This window comes from Oenanthe melanoleuca, chromosome 11, assembly GCF_029582105.1.
Source record: "Oenanthe melanoleuca isolate GR-GAL-2019-014 chromosome 11, OMel1.0, whole genome shotgun sequence".
Classification (NCBI taxonomy): domain Eukaryota; kingdom Metazoa; phylum Chordata; class Aves; order Passeriformes; family Muscicapidae; genus Oenanthe; species Oenanthe melanoleuca.
In genome coordinates this window covers 891,436-903,397 of record NC_079345.1, presented here as the reverse complement: position 1 = coordinate 903,397, position 11,962 = coordinate 891,436, and the positions used below count along the sequence as shown (strand labels likewise).

The 11,962-nt window shown below is 65.2% G+C and overlaps 3 protein-coding genes across 3 annotated transcripts; 2 read left to right on the top strand and 1 right to left on the bottom strand.

The window, feature by feature from the left end:
- The first annotated feature begins 1,035 nt into the window (after positions 1 to 1,035).
- HAS3 (hyaluronan synthase 3) lies at positions 1,036 to 5,186 on the top strand. The gene is made up of 4 exons (XM_056500744.1): positions 1,036 to 1,083; positions 1,877 to 2,497; positions 3,005 to 3,106; positions 3,208 to 5,186. Exons 2-4 carry the CDS (start codon positions 1,877 to 1,879, stop codon positions 4,129 to 4,131), a joined length of 1,647 nt encoding a protein of 548 aa, XP_056356719.1. The 5' UTR covers positions 1,036 to 1,083; the 3' UTR covers positions 4,132 to 5,186.
- On the bottom strand, positions 4,331 to 6,776 carry CHTF8 (chromosome transmission fidelity factor 8). Its single transcript, XM_056500746.1, has 4 exons — positions 6,680 to 6,776; positions 6,103 to 6,143; positions 5,909 to 6,026; positions 4,331 to 5,840 (listed from the first exon to the last, which is right to left on the bottom strand). Exons 2-4 carry the CDS (start codon positions 6,123 to 6,125, stop codon positions 5,625 to 5,627), a joined length of 357 nt encoding a protein of 118 aa, XP_056356721.1. The 5' UTR covers positions 6,126 to 6,143; positions 6,680 to 6,776; the 3' UTR covers positions 4,331 to 5,624.
- Positions 6,776 to 11,588, top strand: UTP4 (UTP4 small subunit processome component). The gene is made up of 16 exons (XM_056500743.1): positions 6,776 to 7,018; positions 7,211 to 7,402; positions 7,478 to 7,562; positions 7,662 to 7,751; positions 8,081 to 8,289; positions 8,404 to 8,575; positions 8,656 to 8,747; positions 9,096 to 9,192; positions 9,356 to 9,420; positions 9,520 to 9,642; positions 9,754 to 9,913; positions 10,148 to 10,254; positions 10,443 to 10,538; positions 10,686 to 10,871; positions 10,947 to 11,057; positions 11,367 to 11,588. The coding sequence occupies exons 1-16, from the start codon at positions 6,860 to 6,862 to the stop codon at positions 11,481 to 11,483; spliced, it is 2,061 nt and encodes a 686-aa protein (XP_056356718.1). The 5' UTR covers positions 6,776 to 6,859; the 3' UTR covers positions 11,484 to 11,588.
- The last annotated feature ends 374 nt before the right edge of the window (positions 11,589 to 11,962 follow it).

The following is an 11,962-nucleotide window of genomic DNA, read 5'->3' as shown; positions in this document are numbered from 1 at the left end:
CTGTCCCAGCACCGTGGTGGCACCGGCACAACCGTGCCAGTCTGGCCCCACCGTGCCGGGTTTCAGTCCCACCGTGGCTGTGTGGGAGCCCTGCTGGCGGTGCCGAGGGTCCCGGCATGTCCCTGTCCCATCCGTGCACTCACCGGTTCCTCCCCACTCCCTCCAGGGGCTGGGAAAGCTCCCAGAGAGCATCAGCACAGCGCCGGCGGTGTCAGCGAGGGGGATCCGCCTGCACGGGCTGCTCCTGCAAGGATCCCCTCTCCCAGCTCCTGGCGCCGGTCCCCTCCCGGCATTTCCTCGCACCCAGCTCCCAGCACAGCAGGACACGATGGGGGTGACAAACCCAAAAGTGCTGAATTTGAGCCCCGAGTTGAGGCTGTGCCTCCTGCAGACTCAGAATGGCCCCTCCAGGAGCTGGTTGTCCCCTGCCATCCCGCCAGCACAGGGATTAAGTGCTGCGGTCCCCGGGATGATCCTGGTCCTGCCCCGGCACCACCGGCACGGGGACAGGGTGGCACGGGTGGTTTGTGCCGCGGGGGGACACGGTGACACAGGAAGGTGACACGTGGGTGTCATGAGAGGGGCCCCAGAGCGGGCCGGGGGAATGGAGCGGCGGGTCTCTGCCCGGGGCTCTGCCGGTGCCCGCGGCGCCTGATGCCGGTGCCGGGGGATGGTGATGCCGGTTCCGGTGCAGCACCAGAGCCGCTGCCGGTGCTGCCGGTATCGCGGCTGTGCCGTCATGCCTGTGATGGTGCCAGCGCCTGTGCAGCACTGGTGCCGCTGATGCCGGTGCCTCCGGTGCTGCCGGTGCCGGTCATCACTCCCGCAGTGCGGGGCTGGGGCCGGTGCCAGGTGCTGCCGGTGCGGGGCGGGTTCCCGAGGGTTGCGGGAGGAGCTGGAGCCGGTGCCGGTGCTGGTGCCGGGGGCGGTGCCGGCGGTGCCGGTGCCGGTGTCGGGCGGGGCCCCCGCGGGCTGCGGGCGGTGCCGGCCCCGCCGCGGTATAAAGGGGCCGCACGGGCCGGGCCGGGCGCACAGCGGCGGCGGCGGGTGGGGAGCGGCGGCACCACCACCGGCACCTCCACGGTGAGTCCCGGTCCCTCGTTCTCCCTCCCGGCCCCGCCGGTGCCGGCTCGGGGTGCCCCCGCTGTGAGACCGGCAGCACCGGAGGCGGCGGGGCCGGGGGTAACGGGCAGTCGGGAGCGCCGGGGGCTGCGGGACCGGGAGGAGCCGGGAGCGCCGGGGGCTGCGGGACCGGGGGAAGCCGGAGGGGGCTGCCCGGGAGGCGCCGCCGGGGGTCCCTGTGTCTGGCTCTGCGCCCTGCCCGCACCCCGCACGTGCTCGTGCACCCCAGAGCTGCCCGCACCCCGCACCCGCGCCCCGGTGCAGCTCCGCAGTCCCGTCCCGCCCGCGCTGCTCGTCCCATCCCGCAGCGGGGTGCGGGTCTGGCTGCTGCCATCCCTGCAGCCGGGGGTCCCACCGCACGCGCTCGGGGTGGAGGAGCGCTCTGGGCAGCCGTGATTTCCCCGGGGACACCCTGGTCCCTGACATCCCCGTGCCCTTCCCTGTCCTCCAGCCCAGCCATCGCCTGCGAGCGGCCGTGCTTCTGCTCGGGTGGATGGGGAGTGCTGGCACTGCACACGGTGGGGTATTTGGCACCCCTACACCTCACCTGGCACCACAGTGTGGGGTGTGGGGAACCCCCGCACCTCCTCTGGCCCCGTGGAGGCACTGGGAAGGTGTCACCCCCAAACCAGTGACTGGTGAGCGACAGGGTGGCCGTGGGACAGCAGAGGAGCAGGGCCACCCCGCTTTTGCATTCTGGGTGACCTGATGGGGAGGATGTCCCCCGCCCTGATGGTGTCCCATGTCCCCCCAGATGCCAGGGAGCCTCTCCACGGCGCTGCGTGTCGTGGGGACCAGCCTCTTCGCCGTGGCGGTGCTGGGGGGAATCCTGGCCGCCTACGTCACAGGGTACCAGTTCATCCACACGGAGAAGCACTACCTCTCCTTCGGGCTCTACGGGGCCATCCTGGGGCTGCACCTCTTCATCCAGAGCCTCTTCGCCTTCCTGGAGCACCGGCGCATGCGGGGCGAGGGGCAGCCGGTGCGGCCGGGGCGCTCGGTGGCTCTCTGCATCGCCGCCTTCCAGGAGGATCCCGACTACCTGACCAAGTGCCTACGTTCCGTCAAGCGCATCGCCTTCCCCGACCTCAAAGTGGTGATGGTGGTGGACGGGAACGGCCCCGACGACACCTACATGCTGGACATCTTCCACGACGTGATGGGCTCCGAGCGCTCGGGCAGCTACATCTGGAAGAGCAACTTCCACGCGCAGGGCGAGGGGGAGACGGAGGCCGGGCTGCGGGAAGGGCTGGCCCGTGTTCAGGCACTGGTCCGCAGCAACACCTACTCCTGCATCCTGCAGAAGTGGGGCGGGAAGCGGGAGGTGATGTACACGGCCTTCCGGGCGCTCGGAGACTCCGTGGACTATATCCAGGTGCATGCATGGGCTGGGGGGACGTGGGCCGTGAGTGTCCTGCCTGAGTGGCCAGGCGGGGAGCTGTGGGTGGAATCCTCAGCAGCACCTGGGTGTCCAGCACCAGATCTGGCCCTGTGCATTGGCCATGAGCCACCAGGGCTGGGGGCGACTAGCACTGGGGTGGCTGAGGTACTGAGCCCTGCCCACACTGCTGCCCATGAGTGTCCCATCACCTCCTGAGCACACGGCCTGCTATGGTGTCATCCCGTGGGACAGTGGCACAGAGTGCCCCACACATGGTGACTGGGACAGGTCCTCCCTCAGTGCCAGCAGCCAGAGATGGGTGTCCTGGGCAGCGGTGCCCCGGTACCACCCGGTGCTCTGCTCCCTGCCATCGCCTGCTGGTCTCCGGGGCTCTGCCTGGTCTCGCCGTCCGTGGCTCAGGCTTGCCTGGCTGTGGGCTGGGCTGTCTGCCGGGCGCGCGTGGGCGGCGGGAGCGGGGCTCGACATTCCCTCTGCCCCCAGGTGTGTGACTCAGACACGGTGCTGGACCCCGCCTGCACCGCCGAGATGCTCCGCATCCTGGAGGCCGACCCCCATGTCGGTGGCGTCGGCGGCGATGTCCAGGTACCCTGGTGTGAGGGAGGGCACCCTGGCAAGGGTAGGGCTGGGGGTCCCAGGGGGCTGCAGCACTGCTGGCGCTCACATCCATCCCATCCCCTGCCCAGATCCTGAACAAGTACGACTCGTGGCTCTCCTTCCTGAGCAGCGTGCGGTACTGGATGGCCTTCAACGTGGAGCGCGCGTGCCAGTCGTACTTCGGGTGCGTGCAGTGCATCAGCGGCCCCCTGGGCATGTACCGCAACGCGCTGCTGCAGCAGTTCCTCGAGGACTGGTACCACCAGACCTTCCTGGGCAGCAAGTGCAGCTTCGGGGACGACCGGCACCTCACCAACCGCGTGCTCAGCCTGGGCTACCGGACCAAGTACACGGCTCGCTCCAAGTGCCTGACGGAGACGCCCACGCGGTACCTGCGCTGGCTCAACCAGCAGACCCGCTGGAGCAAGTCCTACTTCCGCGAGTGGCTCTACAACGCGCTCTGGTTCCACAAGCATCACCTCTGGATGACCTACGAGTCGGTGGTCACCGGCTTCTTCCCCTTCTTCCTCATCGCCACCGTCATCCAGCTCTTCTACCGCGGCCGCGTCTGGAACATCCTCCTGTTCCTGCTGACGGTGCAGCTGGTGGGTGTCATCAAGGCCACCTACGCCTGCTTCCTGCGTGGCAACGCCGAGATGATCTTCATGTCCCTCTACGCCCTTCTCTACATGTCCAGCCTGCTGCCCGCCAAAATCTTCGCCATTGCCACCATCAACAAGTCAGGCTGGGGCACGTCAGGGCGCCGCACCATCGTGGTGAACTTTGTGGGGCTGCTGCCGGTGTCGGTGTGGGTGGCAGTGCTGCTGGGCGGGCTGGCCTACACCGCCTACAGCCAGGACCTCTTCAGCGAGACCGAGGTGGCCTTCCTCGTCTCAGGTGCCATCCTCTATGCCTGCTACTGGGTGGCCCTGCTCACCCTCTACCTGGCCATCGTCGCCCGCCGCTGCGGCAAGAGGCAGGAGCAGTGTGGGCTGGTCTTCACTGAGGTGTGACCGTGGGGTGGTGCCGTGCCAGGGTCATCCCATGTGCCCATCCCGGAACCACCAGGTGCTGGGGTGATCCCACAAGCTGCAGTGAACACCCCCAGTCCCCTTTTTCCCAATCCCGGAGCTGCTGGGCAGCGCTGAGCGCTCCCAACCCTTGGCATTTCTCATCAGATCTCGAAATCTTGCTTTTTTTTCTTTATTAAGATGTACATTTTACCTATATTTTCATTTTTCCATCCCAAGCTGGCCACAGAGAAGCCGAGCCAGGGCTGCCCATCACCCAGCCAGGTGCTGCCAGCTACATCCCAGCTGTGCCCTATGGAGCATCCTGGTGTGGAGCGCTGCTGGCCGCGCTCCCCACACCCCACTCCAGAATTTTCCACCCTCCGGTGCTTTTTACAGGGATTTCAGTCCCACCTCCATGGTGCTACAGCACTTCCCACCCCCAGGACACACAGTCTCTGTCTAGCATGGTGCTGGCACTGCTGGCTGGTGCTGCCTCTGCCCCACGGCTGCGTGCGGGCACGTACCCATGGGGAGCCCCCCCAGGCCTTTCAGGGGGTCTGGCTGCTCCAGGAGGGCAGCAGGGTCCTTCAGCTTTGCCAAAGAGCCAAGGGGGGGATCCTGGCATGGAGAAACTGGGAAAATTAGGGGGCTGTGTGCTGGCCAGAGTGTTACTGGAGACCCTTTGGGGCCATGTCACAGCTCTGGCCAACCCACAGCCCCATCACTCCCACCCCACTACCTTCCCAACAGTGGGAAGATGGGGATTTTAGGCAAGGTGCTTCCCAACTTTCCCCTCCCCAGGGAGTTCACCTGTGGGTCCTTTTTTCAGGACTTGGATAAAAACCCCTTTCTATGACGGAGCTTTTAGCTGGTTTTTGTTTAATTTAATACAAGGTTTTTTAGAAGACTTTTGTAGCTCTTTGGTATTGTCGCAGATGGTTTGTAAATCTATTTATTTTTGAACCTGCCAGGGGGACTTTTTTCCATATTTCGGGCGGAAAAAGCTGGTTTTTATATCCTGATGGAATTGTGGAAATAAAGACTGAAGTGAGGACACGTGGTGTGTTTGGGGGAGGGTCCCTGGTCCCCCTGCCTGACTTGAGGGAGGTTGGTCCTAAGTCCCTGCATGGCACTGGTGTCCCTACAGCTGCAGGGAGGGTGTAGAATGAGACACCTCCACACTGGCACCTCCATGGATCCCTGGGACCTGCTGGACACTGTAGGCAGCCTGGACACACCTGCCCAGGCTCACAGGATAATCCTGCCCACCAGGAGTCATGTCCCCAGGGGTGATCCACAAAGTCTGTGGCCAAAAGCTTGGTTGCTCTCTGAAAAGAGTCATTTTGGGGGGGACAAGTGACCCAGGAAGGGCTCTGGGTGTCTAGACACAGGACCCAGCAGCCCCAAAGTTCCCTGGGCAGGTCCTGGATCTCCCCAAGTCCCTGCTGCTCTTTGCAGCAGCAGATCACAGTTCATAGCCCACATCCTTCCCCTCAGACCTTCTTGGGCACGTGGGTGATGATGGGCTTGGGGCGGGTTTTGAAGAGCAGTTTGGTTTTGATGAGGGCAGTGACGGTGTAGTGGCCATGGGGCGCTGTGGGGCTGGGCTGGGGAGCTCCTCCCTGCTTCACCAGCACAGCAAACGGCTTCTCCAGCTGCACCACCTTCCCATAGAGGATGTGGTGACCCACGATGAGCACGGGGACGCCCTGGGGGGAGCAGATAGTGAGGCTGGGCTGGGCTGTGCCCAGCAGGTCCCAGCAGTGTCCAGCCTCACCTCACAGGTGTAGTGCAGGTCTCCCAGCAGGCTCCCAGCCAGGTCCCCGCTCTGCCGGGGCTGCACCTCACCCTGCAGCTCCACCAGCACCCACTGTGCCAGAGCCCCCGTGCCAGCGCTGGGGGAGAGAGGGGGAGGGTCACCGAGGCTCCAGCGGGCACAGGGGCCACGGGGACCACACCCATGGGGCTCACCTGGAGATGACGATCTGCACCATGCTGGGCTCTGCCAGGGGCTGCAGAGACACATTCAGGGCAAGAGGGTGGGTAGGGGAGCAGGAGCCCCTGGCCCTTCCCTTCTGGGGGCCCCAGGATGAAATTCTGCCCCTGGGCCCCAGAGACCCCCCCATGCACAGACCCTGTTCTGAGCCCACAGATTCTGAGATCCAACCCTCCAGGCTTTACAGAATCCCCCCCAGGCCCTCCAGCCCCCCCTTGGGCCCCACAGATCCCCAAGGACCCGCAGCGGATCCTACTGCCACCGCTAGATCCAGCCCCCAGCACCCCCAGTCCAGAGCCCAGACCCCCCATCCCCATCCTCACCCCGGGCCCCAGAGCCCCCCTTGCCCAGAAACCCCCCAGACCCCCCTACGGGCCCTGCAGCCTCCCCCGGACACCCCAGACCCCCGGGCCCGGATCCCTTCCGCGGGCCCCCAGACCCGGCCCCGGGCCCTGCGGGGTGCCGGTGCCCTCCAGCGGCGCCGGTGCCGGGGGAACTGCCCGGGGCGGGTCTGTCGGGGCCGGATCCCTCCCGCCCGCACCGTGCGCTCACCCCGGGCCGCTCCCGCAGCCGCCGCCGGCAGCGCCCGAATCTCCCGCCGCGCCGCCGCTTCCGCTTCCGGTCCGCGCGGGCCCGGGGCAGCTCCGGTTCCGGCGCGCCGCGCGCACGTGGGGCGGAGCGGGGCCGGGACCGGCACCGGGAGCGGAGCGGCGGCGGGGCCGGCCGAGCGCCATGGGCGAGTTCGAGGTGCACCGGGTGCGGTTCTTCGGGCTGGTACCGGCGGGCGTGCGCTGCCTCGCCTGCCACCCCCGCGGGCCCCGCCTGGCCCTGGCCCGCACCGACGGCGCCGTCGAGGTGTACAACTTCGCCTTCAACTACTTCCAGGAGAAGGTGAGGGGCCGTACCGGGCCTGTACCGAGCCTAGTCTAGCCGTACCGAGCCGGGACCAGGCTTTCCTTGGCCCTGCGGATCCGTACCGAGCCTGTGTCGAGCCGCCCCGGCTGTACCGGGCTTTTTCTGGCCCTGCTGGTCCGGCCCGGGCGGTACCGGTCCGTGCCGCTGTGTGACCCGGTCCCCGCGCAGGTGATTCCCGGGCACGAGTCGCGGTCGGTGGAGTCGCTGTGCTGGGCGGCCGGGGACCGGCTGTTCGGGGCCGGGCTCAGCGGGGACATCACCGAGTACGACCTGTCGGGGCTGAGCGCGGCCCGCGGCGTGGATGGCGGCGGGGGACCCATCTGGAGCATGGTGGCCAGCGGGACCGGCTCGCAGCTGGCGGTGAGTGCCGCCGGGAGCGGCTGCGGGGCGGGGGGAGGGTCTCGCTGCGCCCCGCGCTGACCCCGACCCCCGCAGATCGGCTGCGAGGACGGCTCCGTGAAGATCTTCCAAGTCGTTCCTGGTGGGGTCCAGTTCGAGCGGAACCTGGACAGGCGGAAAGGTGGGTCCTGGCTGCAGCACCGTCCCTCTGTGCCTCTGGGGTCCTGGTGACCGATGGGCTGCGAGCCCACGGGCTCTCACATGGAGCTTCCCTCCCCAGGCCGTGTCCTGTGCCTCTCCTGGCACCCCTCGGGCACTCACATCGTGGCTGGCTCCATCGACTTCTTCCGTGTGATTGACGTCACTTCAGGTACCTCCTGTCCTGGGAGGGGACATCCCATCCCATCCCATCCCATTATCCCATCATCCCATCTCATCCCATCATCCCATTATCCCATCCCATCCCATCCCATTCCATCCCACATCATCCCATCTGCCATCATCCCATCCCATCCCATCCCATCCCATCCCATCCATCCCATCCCAACCATCATCCCATCCCTGTATCATCCCATCCCATCCCATCCCATTATCCCATCCCACGATCCCATCCCATTATCCCATCCCATCCCCTGGCACCCACCGGCCCGCCATGCACCGGGGGATCCCCCAGCCAGCCCCCACCTTGTCGCACTCCAGGCCAGACGGTGCAGAGGATCATGGTGAACCACCACGTGGAGAAGGCCAAGCGCGAGTGCGTGGTGTGGGCCATCGCCCTCCTCTCCAGCGGCACCGTGGTCAGTGCCGACTCCTTTGGGAGGGTGCAGTTCTGGGACTGGGAGCAGGGCACGCTGGCAGAGTCCCACACCGTCAGCACCTCGGCTGCGCTCTCGCTGGCCGTGTCAGAGGTGGGTGACACCCCCAGGTCCCCCAGGCTGACAGGAGCGGGAGCTGCTGGGCTCTGTGCCTCCCTGCAGTGCCTTCCCGTTGTTCCCAGACCCTCATCCTGTTTTCCTCTGCAGAAGGAGGACAGCATCATCGTGGGCACCTCGACCGGGGCCACCTACCAGCTGCAGCTGCTGCCAGTGAATCTGGACGGGCAGGAGAAGCGCTGGGTGCGGACAAAGCCCTTCCAGTTCCACAGCCACGACGTGCGGGCCGTGGCACACAGCCCCACCGCCCTCATCTCTGGGGGTAGGACTGCCGGTGGCACCGGGACTGGGCCGGATCTCCCCTCCCAGAACCAGCCCAGCTGACCTGTGCTTGGTTTCCAGGCCTGGATGCCCACCTGGTGATCCGCCCGCTGATGGAGAAGATGCAGAAGAAGGGCTACGACGCCGCGCTCCGAAAATTCACCTTCCCCCACGTGAGTGATGCATGGACTGGGGTCTTGGGGCTGGCAGGGCTGGTTCTCCCTGCCCCTCCAGGTGTCCTCATTGCCCTGCCAGGGTTCCTTCCCTGTCCCTGGGTCCCTCCTCTGCCACGTTGTGTTGCCTTTCCTGGCACACCTGGAGGCTCCTGCCAAGGAGCAGTGGAAGTTGTCAAGCTGGTATTGCTGGTCCTGCTGAGGCTACATCTGCAGGCTCCCATCCCACGGGACCTGATTTCCCTGCTCTCCCCTGCTGTGGAGTCTGCAGCACCCCAGGGCATTCCGGCAGTGCCCCAGCCCGTTGTGCCAGGCTGTGGGTCCCTGACATCCCGTTTTTCCACACAGCGACGCCTCGTCTCCTGTGCCAGAAAAGCCCGGCTGCTCCTCTTCCAGTTCTCCCAGTACCTGGAGCTCTGGAGACTTGGCTCCACTGAGGAGACTGGTGAGTCACAGGTGCAGCTCTCTGGTGTTGGCTGCTGCCAACAGGATTCTGGGATTGAGCTGTCCTGGGCTTCAGGGAAGGGTCTTGGCACTCCCCTGTGATCCTCAGCTGCTCAAAGAGCCCCATGTGGTTTTCCCACTACCACTGATGGTTTCTTTCCCAGGAAAGGATGGCGAGGTCCTTTCCTTGTGCCGGATGCCCGAGCACCTCGTGCAGCTCAAGAGCAAGGTAGGGCTGAGGGGACTGGGGGGCCCCTGGGGCAGCTGAGGGGTGTGTGCTGGGCTCTGGGGGTCCCTCGGGTCCCCCTCAATCCCGTGGTGTTCCCAGGGCCCGGAGCACATCTACTGCAGCTGCGTCTCACCCTGTGGCACCTGGATTGGCTACTCCACAGCCTCCCGCTTCCATCTGTACCGCGTGCGCTGTGACGGGGACGGCGTCAGCCTCAGGAAGGTCAGAGGGGTGGGGGGCTGTGGGGTCCTGGGGGCTGGCATGGCCAGTGTCACTCGTGGGGACTGGGTGACAGTGGGGTGGCTGCCAGGGCTGCGTTCTCCCCACTCCCAGGTCCCCAAAGTGCCCAAGCTGCTGCCTCCAGCCTACCAGCTCCAGTTCTCCGCCAACTCCGACAGCTTCTTTGTCGCCTCCGCTCGAGGATCTGTCCACGTCTTCCAGCTGCTGGAGCCGGGGGGCTGCAAACATCTGCACACACTGCAGCCACCCTCAGGTGTGGGCTGGGGGGAGCTGGGGTGCTGCTGGGGGTTCCTGGGCCCCACATCCCCCTCCCCTGTGGGTGCAGAGGGGAGGTGCCCCCCTTTCCTGCCCTGAGGGGTGCGTGGGTCTGTCCTGGGGGTGTTTGTGCCTTCGTGGCCTGGAAGCAGACAATCAGAGGGGATGTGGGGTGGGGTGTCCTGGGGATTTGGGGCTCCCAGCACCCCTCTCAGCCCAAGGATCTCTGCAGGCTGCTCCGAGGCTGTTTACCTGCTGGCACCAAGCGCAGACGGGCACTGGCTGGCAGCCGTCAGTGGTGACTGGGCCATCCACATCTACAACCTGAAATGCTTCAAGGTGGGCCTGGGAGTGACCCCCCAGCCTCAGGGGATGAGGGACTGGGAGCCATCACGTGTCCCTGGAGCAGAGCTGGGATGGATGTGTGGGAAAGGGGATCAGAGGCAGTCCCCAAGGTTGTGTTCAGGGGTGGGTGTGTGGCAGAGGTGTCAGCAGTGGTCCCATCAATGCACTGTCCCCTCCTGCAGCATCACTGCATGGTGCCCACCTACAACTGCGCCGTATCAGCCCTCGCCATCCACCCCAGCACCAACAACCTCGTCATCGCCTACTCGGACCAGCAGGTAGAAGCTCTCCTGGTGGGGCTCTGCTCCCTTCCCTGTGCCTGTCTCCCTGCCTTCAGGGCTTTTTGGCCTGGCTCAGGGAGCTGGCATGGGGGTGCTGTGAGGAGCAGACGCCCTGAGCCGCCCTGTCCCTGCTGTCCTGCACAGCTGCTGGAGTTCTGCATCCCCGAGAAGCAGTACACGAGCTGGAGCCGCGCCGTGCAGAGCCGGGGGCTGCACCGCGTCTGGCTGGAGCGGGACTCGCCCATCACACACATCACCTTCAACCCCAAGAACCCTGCACACATCCTGCTCCACGACACCTACCTGCTCTGCGTCCTCGACAAGTCCCTGGTGAGCTGGCAGGAGGGTTTGGGGTGCCTGGGGGCGCTCCTGTGGGAGCGCTGACGGCTCTGCCTGCTCTCGCAGCCCCTGCCCGACGACAGCACCCTCCTGATGAACCAGAGCACCCTGAAACAGCTCCCAGAGACGGCCAGGAAGCGGCAGCTCCACGCCTTCAAGATCTGCAAGAAGTTCCAGGTGGGTGATGGTGTTGGGGGTGTGCTCAGGCTCTGGAGAGGGTCTTTGAACAAGGGGAGGAATGGTTTTCCACTGCCAGAGGGCAGGGATGGATGGGATAGTGGGATGGAATTGTTCCCTGGGAGGGTGCTAAGGCTCTGGCACAGGGTCCCCAGAGAAGCTGTGGCTGCCCCATCCCTGGAAATGTCCAGGTTTGACAGGGCTTGGAGCAACCTGGGGTAGTGGAAGGTGTCCCTGCCTGTGGCAAGGGGTGAAACAAGGTCCCTTTCACCCCAAATTGTTCCTTGATTTCCATGTTCTGCCTTGCAGCCACTGCTCTTCATGGATCTGCTGGACGAGAACTGCCTGGTTGTGGTGGAACGACCCATCATGGACTTCAAAACCCAGCTGCCTCTGCCTGTCCAACAGAAGAAATTTGGCACCTGAGAGCAGAAGCCACTCCAACCTCGGGAACTGTCTCTGGGCTGCCTTCCTGGGGCACTGTAAGAGTTTTCTTAAGGTGCTGTAGGAATAAAACCTCACTGTTCTGTACATGCCTAGGCTCAGGGCTCATCCTTGTGTGTGACTCCATTGTCACACCACCATCATGTCGTCTTCATATCCTTCCAGTTCTCCTCCCCAGCGCTGCGGGTACAAGGTGACGCCCCAAATTCCATCCCTTTTCCCTCACAGTGTCTACTCCCAGCGTTGACTTCTCTCTCCCCAGGAGTCTGTGGGTGTTGCTTGGGGCTGGGAAGCGTCATTCCCCCAGGACAGAAGGGAGAGAAACCGGGGATCCCTAGAGAATACGGGAGATTTAAAGCGCAGCTCGCGAAATAAATCGCAGCGCGCGAAATAAATCTCGGCGCCAGACATGGCGTGCGGGGGCGGGGCTTCCTTGGCCACGCCCTCCGGCGGGACCAATC

Bases quoted from the DNA above. Each gene is read 5' to 3' on its own strand.
- HAS3 (XM_056500744.1), top strand. From the start codon at position 1,877: ATGCCAGGGAGCCTCTCCACGGCGCTGCGTGTCGTGGGGACCAGCCTC. The intron at 2,498-3,004 runs GTGCATGCATGG...CTCTGCCCCCAG, and splicing joins ACTCCGTGGACTATATCCAG to GTGTGTGACTCAGACACGGT. The intron at 3,107-3,207 runs GTACCCTGGTGT...TCCCCTGCCCAG, and splicing joins GCGTCGGCGGCGATGTCCAG to ATCCTGAACAAGTACGACTC.
- CHTF8 (XM_056500746.1), bottom strand. From the start codon at position 6,125: ATGGTGCAGATCGTCATCTCCAG. The intron at 6,027-6,102 runs GTGAGCCCCATG...TCTCTCCCCCAG, and splicing joins GTGCAGATCGTCATCTCCAG to CGCTGGCACGGGGGCTCTGG. The intron at 5,841-5,908 runs GTGAGGCTGGAC...TGCTCCCCCCAG, and splicing joins ACCTGCACTACACCTGTGAG to GGCGTCCCCGTGCTCATCGT.
- UTP4 (XM_056500743.1), top strand. From the start codon at position 6,860: ATGGGCGAGTTCGAGGTGCACCGGGTGCGGTTCTTCGGGCTGGTACCG. The intron at 10,255-10,442 runs GTGGGCCTGGGA...CCCCTCCTGCAG, and splicing joins ACAACCTGAAATGCTTCAAG to CATCACTGCATGGTGCCCAC. The intron at 10,539-10,685 runs GTAGAAGCTCTC...TGTCCTGCACAG, and splicing joins TCGCCTACTCGGACCAGCAG to CTGCTGGAGTTCTGCATCCC.